Here is a 17,519-nt window from a genome sequence, read left to right on the forward strand (position 1 = left end):
AGAAAAGATATAGAAATTAATAGGAAATAAAACTTGTTATTTAATAACAATGTGACCACACACATTTTTAAAATCCCTACAGGAAAGCTCCTAAAGTAAGGGAATTAATGATACAGAATAATGGTCAGTATAGAAAAACCTATTATATTTCTATATACTACCAATGAACAACTTGACAGTGACATTTAAAATACAGCAGCATTTATGACAGCACCTAAAAATACTTAGAAGTACTTGGAGGTAAATCGAACACAGTATGTGTGAGTAATCACACACCGAAACCCCCTGACACTGCTGACGGGGAAGTCAAGCCCTCTGCGAGGGGAGCGCTGCACCGCGTTCACCCATCAGAAGACTCCATGGTGGTGAGAGGGCGATCTCCAAATTAATCTACAAACTCAACTCAATCCCAGTCACCGAGGTATGAGTTATTCTAAAACCAGGAGTACAACAAATTATTAGAATATGCACAGTCTAGTAACATGTTTGACTATGCTTATCTGTTTTAGTAGAGACTGTATTTGAGTCATCAGATTATGTGAATGATTCCCTAAATTGTATGTGTGTAAACTACTTGTATTCTTCAGTTAGTACTCAGCCCTGACATGTACAGGGAATCCCAACAAAGTCATCAAAAGTCTGCAGGTGTGTGAGACAGTGTAGACTAATTGAGAATAGAGATCATATGTACACAAAATTAAATAGAAACATCAAAAATTCAAAATTTGGTAAGGAAAGAATTAAACAAGACCTACATGGCTGAGACCAAACCATTCCATCATAATTCAAATAACCTTAGACCTCTCTGCACCCACAAGCCATGAGGGCTCGAAAAACCAGAACAGTCCTTCTGCAAATATCCATCAACGTTTAAAACCAAAGACTCTCTGGGAAGCAAAACAGAGACCCAGCAAACCAGCATACTAAAGGGAATTAAAATAATTTCTTGATCAAATATTTTAATTTTCTGTGGATCGATCATCACTTTAGAGGGGGGAAAAAGTTGCCCCTCCATATGTCTTACATGATACATCTCTCTGTAAGAAAAACTTTAAAAATAACAAAATAGAAATCTATTGCTTTGAAAAATAAGAAACAAACATTTTCCTAGTTAGCCAATATGTTCAGTCAATAAAAACAAACCCAAAACATCTGGGTCTTGAGTTGCGGTCTGACTTATCAGATAGTCTGTTTCCACAAGACCCCACTGGACAAGCAGCCATTCTGTCCCACGATCCACCACCCACTGCCACGTGTGCAGCCAGTCGTGCTGGCTGGCATTCCAGAGCCGTCATCAGCCAGAACAGCACCCCACATCGGGCCAACACCAGGCTCAGCTGTGTCCTACTTACTGTGCCCTACTACTGTGCTTTCCTCAAATGACTCTGTCAAAACTCAAAAACGTGCAAAAAATGGGTTTTCACACTGATCTATAGTATAAATGCCCTGGCCATACACTTGATCCCGCAGTCCCAGCTGGACATTTAAAGAATGAACCACCCTGGCTGGTGTGGCTCAGTGAACTGAGTGTCAGCTTGTGAACCAAAGGGTAGCTGGTTCAATACCCAGTCAGGGCACATGCCTGGGTTGCAGGCCAGGTCCCCAGCAGGGGGTGCTCAAGAGGCAACCACACATTGATGTTTCCTGCCCTCTCTCTCTCCCTCCCTTCCCCTCTCTCTAAAATATATAAAATCTTTAAAAATAAATAAATAAAGGAAGACCCTAGCCTACTCTACAGACTTTCCCAGTACCAATGCAAAACAGGTTTAGAGTTAAAACCTCAAGTCACTACTCCTGGAATTATGATGAGCAAAATCCAAATTATTGGCTCACTTGCAAGTAAGAAAAAAGCACCTACCTAAAAGAATTCAAGTCGATTTTTCTATTCCCCAAGGAGAACACCGTTGTTGGGTAAGACCCCACCCAAGTGACCTCCCATTTTTACTACAATGATTAAGCTTTAGCACCAAAGAAAAAGATTTTTCTTTCTTTCTTGAATTTATTTAAAAAGTCTCATTCAGGTATGGGATCTGAAAATCAGGATCCAAAATTCCAGTTGAGGTTGGCAGCAGCCCACCGCCTCTGGGCTCCAGGAATTAAAGAGACTAACTCCCAGAACTGATAGCATGGTCTACCCCACGCCAGTTTTAGTTAGAAATAACCAACAGGTGAGTGGATTTGGGGTTCAAAGCTGGGCCCCACAGCTGAGAGGCTGCACCAGCTCCTTGCAGGTGGGCTGGCTCTGGGCCACATGCAGCCTCTTCAAGGGGAAGGAAGAGTGATATTTCAGCAAACAGCTTGTCACCCACTATCCAGAGGCTTCGTTACAACTAAAAAGACCTTTATGGTGTCAGCATTTAGGATGTACGAGTATACTCAGAGTCAACAAATCATTCACAACGTAATGATTCAAGTGAGTCTAAAGGAATCGTAAGTAATGTTTAAAAGCATACTACTTGGATATAAAATAATTTAGGACTTATATAGTTCTAATCTTTATTTTTCCTTTCTAAATTCCACTAACCACACTTAAAACATACAATTCTTATTTACTTATGTGTTTATAAGTTAGTGATTTTCTAATTTAAATATACATTTTTATTGATATACTGGGATTAAATTCTTATCCTTTAATTCTCCCCCAAATTTCTTAATAGCTTTCAATTGTTGGCAATTTTTTTTCTCATTTTCATAACTACCCAGAGAGAAATGCCAGATTTAGTATCTTCTTTAAAAATCATTCACATGCATCCTATTTAAAACTATGCTTATGAGAAAATGGAATATTTTTTCCTTCTAATGACTAATCTTACATTAACCTTTATTAGTAATAGTTGCATTAATAATATTAATAAGCCTTGTTCCAATATACAAGTGTTTTCTATTAATAGGTTGATTTTATCTCAAGAATACAATTCTTTAAAACTAGAAAACCTAACTAGATTCTACATCGGAACTAGTACAAGAACCTTTAACTTGACCACACCGAGAAAACCACAGCAAGTCTGCGCGTAATAAAACCTGTCCCCCACAGAGGGAAACGCAGTGACAGCCCTGACCAGGAGAGCTGCCCGGGGTCCGGCGAACAATGTGATGATACAAAGAAAGCCAGAGGGAGGCGGTTCCCCGCAGCCAGGAAACGCCCTTCCCCAAGCAAGCAGCTCTGTTGTCAAACAAGTTCAAAACCCAAAGGACCACCAGTCAACTTCAGCAGAACTGGTGCCGCCCCTCTCTCGCACACCTGCACAAAAGTGAGTGTGGCAGTTCTGTCATGAGAACAGTGAGAGAAACTAATGGGCTCTAGCGCTAGCCTAAGTCACCTTTTTCTGCTCTTTTTAAAGCTGATGAAACTGGAAACTAGAAACCAACACAACTATATGACTTCGCCCAGGACATCCCAGCAGTTTCAAACCTGGGTGATTTGTGATGGGCAGAGGCCTGTTTGCCCAACACACCCCTCCTGACACAGAAGCAACTCCAAAACAAGTCACCCTGGAGGTCCAAACCAAGGCTGCAGCAACTCTTCAGTCCCTGGGCACGCACCCTCAACCACCTAACCTGGTGGAAGCACCACAAATAATCAAAGGTGGAATACGAATAAACAGATTTTGTCAGCATTTTCCCTCCCTCATCTCATAGGAGAGGTAACCGTGATCACCTCTTCCAAATACAGGTAAAGAAGTGATACCCAACCGAGGAAGGCTGTCCTGAGAATATGCAAAGTTCTTAGTAATGAACGGGAAGCATGTCATTCATTCTTTTCTTACCCTCAGAGCAATGGAGGTGCTGGGGCTGGGGCAGGGGGGAGTGCTGAAATCCAGCGGGACACATCTGGTTATCAGAATTAAGGGACACTACTGAGATTTAGTGGGTACAGGCCAAAAAGGTTAAGACATCCTTCAATGCATGAAACTCTCAACTAACAAAAAAATCTTCCCGCACAAAGTTCAAATGTCCCACACATTCATATTAGTAAAAAACATGCTTCTAGCTCTCTGACCCCAGAATCTTACTCCATTCTACATTACACACAAAATATTTTTAGAGAGTTATAAAACTTGAATTTTCCAGGAATTCAACCATTGCTCAAGTCTAGAAAAAAAGTATACTTTGTTTTATTTGAAACTTCAGCAAAATTGCTCATCATTTTATAATACTCCATCACCAACTAGTATGAGTCCCCAACCAGGACTCAACATGGGAGTTTGGGCATTTGGCCTATTCACTGCCTCCTTATGTGTCTAATCCAACCATTTACATATTGAAACACGTTATTTTATTATGCACTACTATCCTTCTGCTTCTCCTTCCATTTCACTAAAGGCACTATGTTCATATTTTAACTATAAGTAATATTATCTAAACATTGCATTCTAGAGTAAGAGGGCATTACAAAAAATTATTCTTAAAAAAAAAAAAAAAAGCATTTGGTCTCAGAGGTTTGAGACTCACTGCCTTCCCACAGGACACCCTCAACAAATGTTTGCCAGGAGTAAATGCACGGGTGATTTGTTAGGATGAAACATAAACCAGGACAAAAGGCCCCATCTCATAGCCACAGTACAGACTGCCCCAGGTTCCCCTGGGGGAAGGAGATCCACAGAGTCTTTGACCCTCAGCTGGAGATCAAGTTTAAGGGCACGAGGTGTTTCAAACACACCAGGATACTTTTCAGAGTCAAAGGAGGCACTACGAATTATTCCCACCCAGCAGGTGTCCTCTACACCTGTCCCAGACAAACCAGGGCAGGTGTGACTACCTGGAAACTAAGGCATGTTTGTGAGCATCCCAACCAGTAACTCCTCAATCCCACATTCCCCTGAAGGATCCACAAAGCCCCTAATGCTTCTCCAGTTTCCAGGCACACGGGCAGGACGGAACCCAGGTGACCCTGGAAGCAAGGCCAGCTGCTGTCCCTCCGTCTCACTGTGGCTCCTACTCCTCTGCATCTACCAGGATGCCACCCCCCCACCCCCCTGCATCCCACTGCCCTCACTCCTCAGGGACACACAGGGTGGGAGGCAGCAGGCAATCCAGAGAACCACAACAGAAGGGCCCTCAGTAAAAATGCTTCAAGATCTTGTTAAGTACAAAGACAAATTTTGCCACCGGCAAAAAATATGGCTTCTTTGTAGCCAGCTGTGGGAAAGCATAAAAATGCCAACAGGATGAATGGAACTGCTATCCAAAGCCTGAGCTTTAGCTTGTCCCTGGGGCTCAAGTAGGTGACAGGGTGCTGTGGACTAACGAATATATAAGGATTTTGATCCTCAGTAACTCTTAAGTCCAAACACATCAAAGATTTTGAGACATCCTTCCAATCTAACCAGATTCTTCATAAAGTTTCAATTCAAACAGCACATACCCTATTACACATCCCACTGAGCTAAGGCTCTAAATATTTTTTTTAAATCAGCACAATAAAAACTACAGACATGAATGGAAAGTTTAATATACTCAAGTAAAATTTATAAATACTACTATGGAGAAAAATATCTAAGGATTTGTCAGAGAGAAAAGAAAGAAGAAAAGGAGGAAGGGAGGAAGGACGGGAGGGAGGGGGAGGGGAGGGAGGGGGAGGGAGGGGGAGGGGAGGGAGGGAGGATGGATCTTCAAAGATCTGATGGGTTAATTCCAAAGAAAAGATGAGCCAGTCTAGTTTATGTCAGAAAGAAAATATGAGAATGACTCCAAACCAGTCCAGCAGGGTGTCACGTGTTCAGTTTGGGTCTGAGGGAAAGAAGTGTCGTGCCACTGCAGAGGCAGATGCCCTCGTGTGCAGTACCACTCGGGTAATGAACCGGGGAGCCTGGGTGAGGAGGTGACCACGGCCCACTGGTCTGCTCTTACCATCGCACTTTGTTGCACGTCTGCGTCGCGCCAAGAGGGGAGCCTGCTACCATGGGAACTTGGATGGGACTGTGCTGCTTGTTTGTGACCAGATCCAGCTTTTCTTCTAATGATTTACAAGTAGCCTCAAGAGCTTGCAGCTTGGCTTCAATGCTATCCAATCGTAAGCATATTGTCTGGTTAATGGAATACAGGAATGACTGGAAGTGAAAAAAAGAAAAACTTCAGAAAAGGGATATCTTGAACTTGAAGGAGATAGTTGCAAGGAATACCAAATGGCTATTTCCTAAATTGAACTGTGTCTACCCCAATAAGAACAATGCCTGCACTTTAGCTCTTTAGTTTTAAGCCAGAAACATTTGAGTAAACAAGTTCAACCTCTTGTATTTAAAATGTGATTGCTTAAATCATGGTTTTACTTCTATTTGTAGTTTTGATCCTTAGTAACACTTAAGTCCATATAATAAAAATGTATGTAGTCTTTAGGATGTTCTTCTATTAATCAGTCAGTTTACACATAAAACTAATCACATCTAACTATAAAAATATATTTACTTGCAACATCAAACTAGCATGGAAACCATTGGTCCAGCACATTCACACTATCCCCACTGTCCTGACGTTGAAACTTGGGAAAAAGCTCATGAACAGCACGTCTGCCACCTAGTGGTTGACATGAAGAGCTGCCTCACACTCAGTTATCATTTTTGAGCCAAGTCCCAATTACTAACTCCAATCGATTCCAATAAGCAGGGTCATGCATGACTCCGGACCCAAGAAATGGATCAAATACACACCCAGCCAGGAAAGCTCTTCACTTCGCACAACTGCCACTCCTGCCATGAGAAGCATGCTTTCAGGTCAGACTTCCACTGTGCAGCAAATACCCTAGAGCTGGGCTGGTCTCACCAGCTGGCAGAAGGGTTCAGAATGCTAGTTAGGAGCAAGTTCATAAAGCACCCAATAGTTCAATGTAGTGGAAAGGCTGGCCTGAGAGTCAACAGCTGAAAATAATAAATTGCCCTTTCTTTCCTCTTTCCCTCTGCTTGTCTGCCCCAAGTAAAAAGCTGGCCTCTGACGGATGGACAGGACATGCCGTCTAACTGCTGCTGACCCACAGCACTAGCTAGGCCTGCTCTCCTAATTGGAAGCAAAAGAGCAAAATTAGAGCAATATCATATCATGCACGGGCATCAAGGCCTGGGAGAGAGAAAAAATACTTACTCTTAACAGTGTATTTTCAACAGACTGAGCTTAACTGCTGAAGAAGTTAAATGCATTAGTCTAACTGCCTGGTAGACATGGCAGTAAGGGGGCAGCAGTGCGGAAAATGATTAATTCTAAATTTAAAATAATCCTGCCCTCGGTTTGGACAAAATGCAGTTACATACTAATAAAACAATTACAAACTAATAAAACAAATACTAATAAATCAATTATCAAACTAATAAAACAACAGAGAAGAGCACAGAATGTATTCTGAATAAACCTTTTCTATCAAGTGATATTGACCACAAACAGTCGCATCCATTCCCTAAAGACTTCTGGGCAACTCGGCGGCACACCGGCTCCAGCAGCGCACATGGGCGGCGTGCAGACCACAGCCCCAGTCTAATGTGCTGACAGCAGGGCTAGGACTTGGGCTGGGCCACTTTCAGCTGTTACTTTATACATTTCTGCTCTGTTTATGCTTATAATAAATGTACTTCTGGTGGTAAAACTGCAACTGCATTTTATTTTAAAATGTGATAATTTGGTGTTACTAATGCAGCCATCTTCTATCCATTACCATGAAAGAAATTTAACTGTAAATATACTTTTAAATCACCTACATGTTTAAGCTTATACTGCTTCCCCTCATTAATGAAATTAAGTTTTGGGGGACATGAATATTTCTAGAAAGACACCCCATATAAGTAGAGGGATTACACAAAAAGTTACTATGGTTTTTCTCTTTTTGTTTTTTTTTCCCTTTACTTCCTATACTATGATTTTCATTTGCATGGCTTTCTTAAACTTTTCACATGTGCTGCTATTTATCTCCATGATTCTGTAAACACTAAACCAAAAACGTAAACCCCAAAATCCAAAATCACTGACTGACTGATTCAGTGGTTTACAAGACCACATCTAGTAAACTTTAAAATTTAGGTGACTTAAATGGTAGTACAGAAGTACTTCAGCACAAATGGGAAACGTTAGCCACTCAAATTGCTCTCTTATGTCCACAACAGGTCTACGGTTCTACAGGAAAATGCCTCATTTGGGAGCAATCTCAATCTAAATAATGTTGATTCCTCATAATCTTTAAGGGAGAAAAATGGCTTTACATGCCATGTAGGAGGTTGAACAGTGACTCCCAAAAATGATACGTCTACATCCTAATCCCCAGAATTTATACATGTGGTCTTATTTGGAAAAGGGTCTCTGTAGGTAAAACTAAATCAAGGATCTAGAGGTGAGATATTCCTGGATTAGAATGACACCTAAAGTCAATAATGATGTCCTTATAAGAGAAGAGAAAGAGCCCCATCCAGTGTGGCTCAAGTGGATGGAGCATCAGCCCATAAATGGAAAGGTCATGGGTTCGATTCCCAGTCAGGACACATCTAGTTGCAGGTTCCGTCCCCAGTCAGGGCACATACGAGAGGCAACCAGTCAACGTTTCTCTCTCACCTCAATATCTCTCTCCCTCCCTTCCCCTCTCTCTATAATCATTAAGCATGTCCTTGGATGAGGATTAAAAAAAGAGAGAGAAAGCCCTGGCTGATGTGGCTCAGTGGATCAAATGCCAGACTGCAAACCAAAACAGTCACTGGTTCGATTCCTGCCCAGGGCACATGCCTGGGTTGCAGGCCAGGTCCCCAGTTGGGAGTGTGCAAGAGGCAACTGATCAATGTTTTTCTTACACATCGATGTTTCTCTCTCTGTCTTTATCCCTCCCTCCCTCTCTCTGAAAATAAATAAATAAAATTTTAAAAACAGAGAGAGAGAAGAATAAGGGAAACGGACACTGACACACAGGAAGGAGCATCCATGTGAGGATGGAGGCAGAGACCTGAGTGATGTGGCCACAGCCACGGAACACCTGGAGCCACCAGATGCTGGAAGAGGCAGGAAAGAGCCTCCCCAGAGTCTCTGAAGCACGCACAGCCCCGCCCGCACCCTGAGTTCAGACTTCTGGTCTCCAAAGCTGCGAGAGGATAAATTTCTGTTGTTTTAGGCTCCCCAGTTTTTGACAATTTGTTACGGCAGTCCTAGGAAACAGATATCACTAATAAAATACACTAGTATTTTTACCTTTATAGAGGGGTCCTGGCAATTGATCTCTAATCGTTGGCGTTTCAAAGATGGTTCATCTTCGTCTGTCACTACATGATTCTCCAGTACAACTGAAAACCAAAGGCAGAAACAAAAGACTTAAACTTCAATATAAAAAGTTCTACGGACTGTTTTAATATTAAGATAGTAAACCATCTGACACCTTAAGGTTAAATGAGAAGTGGCACAACCTGTTTCATGGTTTCCTTTTTTATAGTTTTAACTTAAAATTTTCAGACACAACTTACAGAAAGTAGGTTCTCTCCTTAATCTCAAAAAAACGCTGACACACTGGATAAATAAATCCCCTAATGTACTGTTGAGTTGATCCTAACACCAGAACTATGTGTTTCTTATTCAATGTTCTATTAGGCTACCCTGTTTGAACTTCAGCATAACAAAACCAAATGAATAGTATTTTCACACTTTAAAATCTTGTCTGTTGCCTACTTCATTACAAATTCAAAACCTTCCTGGTTATTACATTTTCTTAGGTGATGAACATCAAAACAGTCCCAAACTTAACACAGAGTCGCACAGAAAGCTATTCCACAGTGCTGCTGAAATCAATGCCTCCCCATCAGCAATTTCAGCTGATCATGGCTTCCCCACAGATAAGCAACTGCCTTCCTGTCATCTAAAATTAGCTACAAAACAATATTGAAGATAGCCCCAAAATCAAAGACCAAAACTGTCCACAATCACATCATTTCTGCAAACCACGTTTCTCTGTTCCTGATTGCTTGCCCTAGACCCAGTCAATCACTAAACATTTACATACTGGCAACGACAGATAGAATTTCGTATTCAACATTTTTTATTGAACATGATACCATGAGTAATTTTCCAGTTTGCTACAGTATTTTTCCCTTCTCATCTCCTTGCCTGAAATCACTAATGTTAACTGCCTGATGTAGTATTCCTCACCTCTTTCTACAAGTTCACACATGGACACAAACATAGTGCATATGTACCAGAGGGCCAAGGTCCTCTTATTTCAATACAGCTGTACCTTTTGTCTTCACTTAGCAATGTAATGTGGACAGTCCTCCTAGTAAATAGCTTTAACTCACTTTTTAACAGTGATATCAGTTTGTGAATCTATTTTATAGAAATGAATGTCAGTATACGACAATATACAAATATAGAAGATATAGAACACTTATGTTATAATATTGTGTATATATACATGTACACACAGAAGTGCACTCACTGGAGCACTTGTGGGAGAGTGTCCACACGTGGAGAATAGAGCAGGGGCGTGCACACTTTGGCATATCATCCATCCTCCTTTCAAATGCATCCCACACTACACTCGAGCTGGGTAAACTCGCTGTAGACGGACGATGCCTGCCTCACTGGGACACTGCTGTCTGACCACGTCCCAGCTCTTCCTCCTCCAATCCTCCCTATGCCCACAACTGTCCAACCACCTTCACTCAAGGAAACCTACCCACCTTCTTCCACGTGGAGGCTGGAACTAATGCCTGCTCATGCTGTGACACCAGCAGGGGCACAGAGACTACCCCAAACAGAGGCCCTCAGCCCCTCACACAAGGCTGTCTACAGATGTGGACACAGCTCAGCCTGCTGGCATTTGATTTTCATCTGCTAAGCGAGGGTCGGGGGCAGGCACAGGGGAAGCCAAATGCATGGGTCACTGTGGCCCAGGCCCCGTCTCAATCGAAGCACCTCCACTTCAACAGGCTATATATGTTGTTGAGGTTCCAAATAATATCTTAATTTTTTTAAGCATCAATGCCTTTAAACCTATTGTTATAAAATGACTCATCTCAAAGCTCTTAAGTGTAGAGACACTGCAGAGGCCTATGACTCTAACACAAACTCTCCATGGTTTCTCAGTAAGAGCAGTAAAATGATCTCTCAGAGGTGACTACCCGAAGCTCCCCTGCAGAAACCAGCCAAGGACCAACAATAACAAGGGCAGCCTGCCTACCTAAGATCTTTGCATCAGACACAATGGATCCCATTTGCAGAAAATGCCCTACCCACCTCCACAGAAGTGTATGGGAATGAATGTTCATTTAATTAAGTAAAAAAGGGAGAAATCCATGCCTACAAGTGTTTGTGGTTAACAAAATACAGGTTCTGAGAACTTCAGTTACAGTCTATTTACCTGCGTAAGGAACCAGTAATTTTACTGGGACTGGGAGGACAGAGAGGAAACCTGACAATCATTATTGGAATCCTTTTAATCTGCTAAATAGACAGCCCTGCATGCACGGCTTTCTGAGGCCTTCATAGGCAGAAAGCCTGCAATTTCTGACCTAAAAGAACTCTCAGCACACCTGGAAAACACTGTGGTGCATTACACACATTTACACCAGAGAGCTTAAGTGACTTGTCCAGAGTCACAAAGCTGATCCCTGTAACGATAGAAGAAAAACTCCACACCCCTTGGCAGCGTGGAGCACCTCAATCTGGAAGCAAAGGGCAGTGAAGCAGACATGGAAAGTGAGACGTGTCCGTGGCAGACGACAGAGGCACAGGAACCAGGGTTCAGCAATACCTTCCCATGGGCTGTGGGACTGCAAGTTTCTTTTCTTCTTTGTCTGTTGCTGAATTGCTTTTCATAATTTTGCATGCATTACTTTTAAAATTAGACTAAAGAACTCAATATTCATTTTAAAGCCATCACAATTAAATAGAGGTCTGGTAAAAGTCACATGCAGACAGGTAAAGTAAGTGCAGCTCAATGGTGAATACATGCAAAACCAGAACCTAAACATTTTTGTTTTAAATGGAAATCAGAACAAACTGGAAGGACATACATGCCAACAATTTAAAAGTAGTCTTATTGCTAAGATTACAAGAAATTTTTGTTGCTTCTACTTGCTTAACTATATTTTTTAATTCACAAAGGTCATATTTTAGAAGTAAGGGGAAAATAATCTCAATCCTAAACTCATTCTGAATGCAAACATGTGTAATGCACCTTGGTATTTGCCAGGTGTGCTGAGAGTTCTTTTGGGTCAGAAATTGCAGGCTTTCTGGCCGTGAAGGCCTCACGAGAGTCCTGCACACAGGTTTTCATTAAACTGCCAATGAACTCTAGTTCCCAGTTATTTAAGGAACAGAGATGAAACAAAACAACATTAGAAATGACTTCTCTAAACCTTCTTTGGACTATAATCTACAGAGAAGAAATTTATGTAGGAAGTTACCTCTCAGAATTTCAATAGTTCTAGCCCTGACCAGCATGGCTCAGTTGGTTGAGCATCAGCCTGCAAAGCATACAGTCACAGGTTCAAATCCTGGTCAGGGCACATGCCTGGGTTGCAGGCTGCTCCTCAGCTGGGGCACTTGTGAGAGGCAACCAAATGATGTTTCTCTCTTTCTCCCTACCTTCCCCTCTTGCCAAAAATAAATAAATAAAATCTTTAAAAATTTGAAAAAGAGTTTTATAGTTCTAAAAATGGCTAAATTTTATGTAACTGGAACATTTTTCCTTTATAACAATACAGTGTGCACTTTCTAAAGAAACTATTATTCACCTACCAAAATATAAACATGGATTTTTTTTCATTGCTATATATAGTGGTAGGGCTGCTTCTTTTTTAAGTTCAATGGTATCTAAGGTGTGGTGCTAATGAGGTCAAGGCTATAAGTTCTAGTTCTAAACAAACTGGCTAGTTTTTACAGAGAAAACTGTAGTTGAATAGCTATACTCATATCCCCAATCTTGTTCAATGATCTGATAAGCCTCTTGATTTTGCCAGTTAACAGGTAATAGTGCTTCTTATTAAAAAAACAGAACCAGCTTTTGGCTCTCTGAGCACACCATAGCAGTGGGCAGGAATAAGCAAGCGCCTTATGAAAGGTGGCAAAAAGGGAGTCAAGAAGAAAGTGGTTGATCCAGTTTCTAAAAAAAGAGCAGTGTGACGTGAAAGCACCAACTGGGTTCAGTACAAGAAATGTTGGAAAAACACTAGTCACAAGAACTCAAAGGCACCAAAATCACATCTGATTGTCTCAAGGGTTATTTTATTTTATTTTTTTAATCCTCACCTGAGGACATGCTTATTGATTTTAGAGAGAGGGCAAGGGAGGAAGAGAGGGAGAGAAACTTGGATGCGAAAGAGAAACATCCATCAGTTGCTTCTCATAGGCACCCACCAAGGACCAAACCCACAACCCAAGCACGTGCCCTGACCAGGAATCGAACCTGTGAACTTTCAATTTACGGGACAACACTCCAATCAAATGAGCCACACTAATTAGGGCAAGGTTTGTGTTTTTGAAGTGAGCCTAAATGACATGCAGAATGATAGAGTTGCACTGCATTTAGGAAAATTCAAGCTAATTACTGAGGATGTTCAGGGCAAAAATGCCTGACTAATTCCCATGGCATGGATCTTACCCATGACAAAACGTGCTCTGTGGCCAAAAAATGGCAGACCGTGACTGAAGCTCGTGTTGATGTCAAAACTACCAATCGTTACTTGCTTCATTTACTCTGTGCTGGTTTTACTAAAAAATGCATCAGACTTCTAGCCAAGATGGAGACATAGGTAGACACATTGTGCCTCCTCGCACAACCAAAAGAACAGCAAATTTGAAAACAAAAAACAACCAGAACTGACAGAAAATTGAACTGTATGGAAGTCCAACAACCAAGAAGTTAAAGAAGAAACATTCAGCCAGACCAGTAGGAGGGGTGGAGATGGGCAGCCGGGCGGGGAGGACTCGAGGCAAGGCAGCGGCCGGAGGACCACGGCGGGCAGGGCGACGGCTGGAGGACTGGGGCAGGAAAGGCGGCTGGCGGACCTGATGAGGTGGCAGATTGCAGAATGGACGGACCCACATCCTCATGCAGATAAACTGGGAAGAACAACTAGGGAGCAACACAGACGGTGCAACCCAGGGTCCCAGCACAGAGGGAAATAAAGCCTCAAACCACTGACTGAAAACACCTGTGGGGGTTGCGGTGGTGGAAGAAACTCCCAGCCTCACAGCAGAGTTCATTGGAGAGACCCACAGGTCCTTACACAAACCTACTCATCTGAGAATCAGCACCAGAAGGGCCCAATTTGATTATGGGAAGTGGGGGAACTGAGTGAAAACTGGCAGAGGGCAGAAGCAGCAGCACTGTTCCCTCTCAGACCCGTCCCCACACACAGCGTCACAACACAGCAACTGGGTTGCCCCGCCCTGGTGAACAGCTAAGGCTCAGCCCCTCACTACACAACAGGAGCGCTGAGACAGAAAACAAGGCCCAAATGAAAGAATAGATTAAAGCTCCAGAAAAAATACAACTAAGTGATGAAGAGATAGCCAACCTATCAGATGCACAGTTCAAAACACTGGTAATCTGGAAGCCCACAGAATTGGTTGAATTAGAGGAAATTACATGAAAAAATGAAGGCAATGCTAAGTGAAATAAAGGACAATACACAGGGAACCAACAGTGATGGGAAGGAAACCAGGACTCAAATCAACGGTGTGGACCAGAAGGAAGAAAGAAACATTCAGCCAGAACAGAATGAAGAATCAAGAATTCAAAAAAATGAGGAGATTTAGGAACCTCTAGAACATCTTTAAACATTCCAACATCCGAATCATAGGGGTGCCAGAAGGAGAAGATTAAGAGCAAGAAATTGAAAACTTATTTGAAAACATAATGAAAGAGAACTTCCCCAATCTGGTAAAGGAAATAGACTTCCGGGAAGTCCAGGAAGCTCAGAGAGTCCCAAAGAAGTTGGGCTCAAGGAGGAACACACCAAGACACATCATAATTACATTACCTAAGATTAAAGAGAAGGAGAGACTCTTAAAAGCAGCAAGAGAAAAGGCGACAGTTACCTACAAAGGTGTTTCCATAAGACTGTCAGCTGATTTCTCAAAAGAAACCTTGCAGAGAAGAAGGGGCTGGGAAGAATTATTCAAAGTCATGAAAGACAAGGACCTACATCCAAGATTGCTCTATCCACCAAAGCTATCATTTAGAATGGAAGGACAGATAAAGTGATTTTCAGATAAGGTCAAGTTAAAGGAGTTCATCACCACCAAGCCCTTATTATATGAAATGTTAAAGGGACTTATCTAAGAAAAAGAAGATCAAAAACATGTACAGTAAAATGAGAGCAAACTCACAATTATTAACAACCAAACTTAAAAAAAAAACAAAAACAAACTGAGCAAACAACTAGAACAGGAACAGAATCACAGAAATGGAGGTCACATGGAGGGTTATCAACAGGGGAGTGGGAGGAGGAGAAAAGGGGAAAAGGCACAGAGAATAAGTAGCATAGATGGTAGGTAGAAATAAATAGAAAGAGGGAAGGCAAGAACAGTACAGGAAGTGTAGAAGCCAAAGAACTTTTACATATGGCCCATGGACATGAACTAAAGAGGGGGGAATGTGGGTGGGAGGAGGTGTGCAGGGTGTAGGGGAATTAAGGGGGGGAAATGGGACAACTGTAATAGCATAACCAATTGAAAAAAATGCATCAGATTCAGGAGACATCCTATGCTCCACATCAACAGGTCCACCAAATCCAAAAGATGATGACACAAATCACAACCCGAGAACTGCAGAAAAATTATTTGAAAAAAGTGGTCAATACGCTGACTCCAGATAGCACTGGAAAAGACATAGAAAAGGCTTGCCAGTATTTATCTGCTCCGTGCCGTCTAGAAAGTCAAAATGGTGAAGAAGCCCAAGTATGAAGTGCGAAAACTCGCAGAGCTTCGTGGTGAAGGCAGCAGCTCTGGGAAAGCTCCTGGGAATGAGACAGGTGCTAAAGTTGAATGAGCTGATGGACGTGAGCCCCCAGTCCACGAAGAATCTGTTTAAAATCTAGACTTTTAATGGTGACAAATTTTTTTTAATCCAACTTGGGAAAAAAATCAAAAGCAAAATAAGGGAGAAACTAAGAACAGTATTCCTGAGAGAATGCCTCATTTCTTTACGACTATTCATTTAATTCCAAAATTATCTATATTACTCTCCCCTTCCGTTAAGATACCTAATTTCCAAATGAAGTTTTTTTTTAGATCATACAGGATAGACATCATGCTTTCTTAGAAATTTTCTGAAAATTCTCTTTTCTATGGGAAAAAATAGTTCAGCATTTCTACCATTCTAGAAAGAAAAATGGGCAAAAGACACTCTGACTTAATTATGTGCACTTGTGACTTCAAACTTAACAGAAATGTGAAACTTTAAGGTAGAAAAAAGGAGGAAACTTACTAAGAAATCTTTTTATAAAGTAAAAATGCAGACAAAGATTTTTCATAGGTGAAGTTCTTGAAATTTAGGGCCTTCTTAAAACAAACATTTAGTTAAGTTTTCAAAATAGGGGTACACCTTTAACATCATTGAGAAAAATCACTAGCCTTCGCAAAAGTATAGGGAAAAGTTCTTCTCACTCAGCTGACTTTAGTAAAACATTTCTGGGAAGTCTGTCAGTGTCTTATCAAAACTGTGAACATACAAAGCAATTCTACTTCTGGAAACTTAACATAAAAAAATATCTGCCAAAATATATGTGCAGGAATCTTTATTGCAGGGGATTATATGATAGAAAAACAGTGCAAAAAATGAAATACCATCCACAAGGGGAATTTTCAAGAAACGGCGGGGTAGGGGGGACACCTATAAATGGAATATCATGCAGTTGTCAAAAAAACTGCAGTCAATCTGTACATACGAACACAGTAAGATTTCCATGGCCGGTGACAATAGTGAATCTTAGAAGGGGGCCACTGTAAGGAAGAAAGCTGTCATAGGAGCCCTTACAGGTGGGGTAGGAAGAGGGCAAGAGCGTCTGCCAGTGCCTGTGCCCGTCAGAAGAGGGGAGAGCGGACAAAGTGCTCGAGAGCTACCCATCAGGGAACGGATCTTTCACACACAGCATGCATCACTCTTTCTCTTGCCTTTTTTAAAGGATTAAAGACAACTTCTGGAAGAGGTTTTGGATGTTTACAGCACAGAGAGAATCAAGTCCATTTATTCTCCCACAGCTCTGTACCTGGGTGATGGGGACTCAGATCTTCTACTGCAATCTGCACCACATCCGCCAGATCCTGTTCTGACATCATCCAGAATGAGAGGAGAGGGGCCAGTCACCGAGGAAGAAGCAAACTCACACAGGACTGGGATTCTGCCACCTACAAAACAAACAAAACAGCAGAGGAGAGGGAGATTAACGGTCACGACCTGTGAAATGAAAACTACTAACCATGTATATTCAAGAGGACATTAGACAGTTTTTAACAGAGTTCTTCTTGCCCCCAAACACCAAAAGGTTGGTGTTCTTTGAGAATTGAGAAAGAGTCCCAAAAATGTTTATTTTGTATGTCCTTAATCACCAGACTAGCCCCTA

At 41.7% G+C, this 17,519-nt stretch overlaps 1 protein-coding gene across 8 annotated transcripts in view; it reads right to left on the minus strand.

Annotated features, from left to right (window-relative positions):
- Window positions 1-17,519, minus strand: part of LOC123806078 (BTG3 associated nuclear protein) — a 139,753-nt gene that overhangs the window by 96,610 nt on the left and 25,624 nt on the right. For all 8 annotated transcript variants that reach the window (XM_045819085.1, XM_045819087.1, XM_045819086.1 and 5 more), the window contains exons 2-4: window positions 17,166-17,304; window positions 9,151-9,242; window positions 5,851-6,050 (exon numbers count right to left, since the gene is read on the minus strand). In XM_045819085.1, the coding sequence (XP_045675041.1) occupies window positions 5,851-6,050; window positions 9,151-9,242; window positions 17,166-17,235 (362 nt within the window). In that variant the 5' untranslated portion in view covers window positions 17,236-17,304. The remainder of the gene's footprint in view (window positions 1-5,850; window positions 6,051-9,150; window positions 9,243-17,165; window positions 17,305-17,519) is intronic.

This window comes from Phyllostomus hastatus, unplaced genomic scaffold (genome assembly GCF_019186645.2).
Source record: "Phyllostomus hastatus isolate PE091 unplaced genomic scaffold, TTU_PhHast_1.1 phas_scaffold_345, whole genome shotgun sequence".
In the NCBI taxonomy this organism is placed as follows: Eukaryota; Metazoa; Chordata; class Mammalia; order Chiroptera; family Phyllostomidae; genus Phyllostomus; species Phyllostomus hastatus.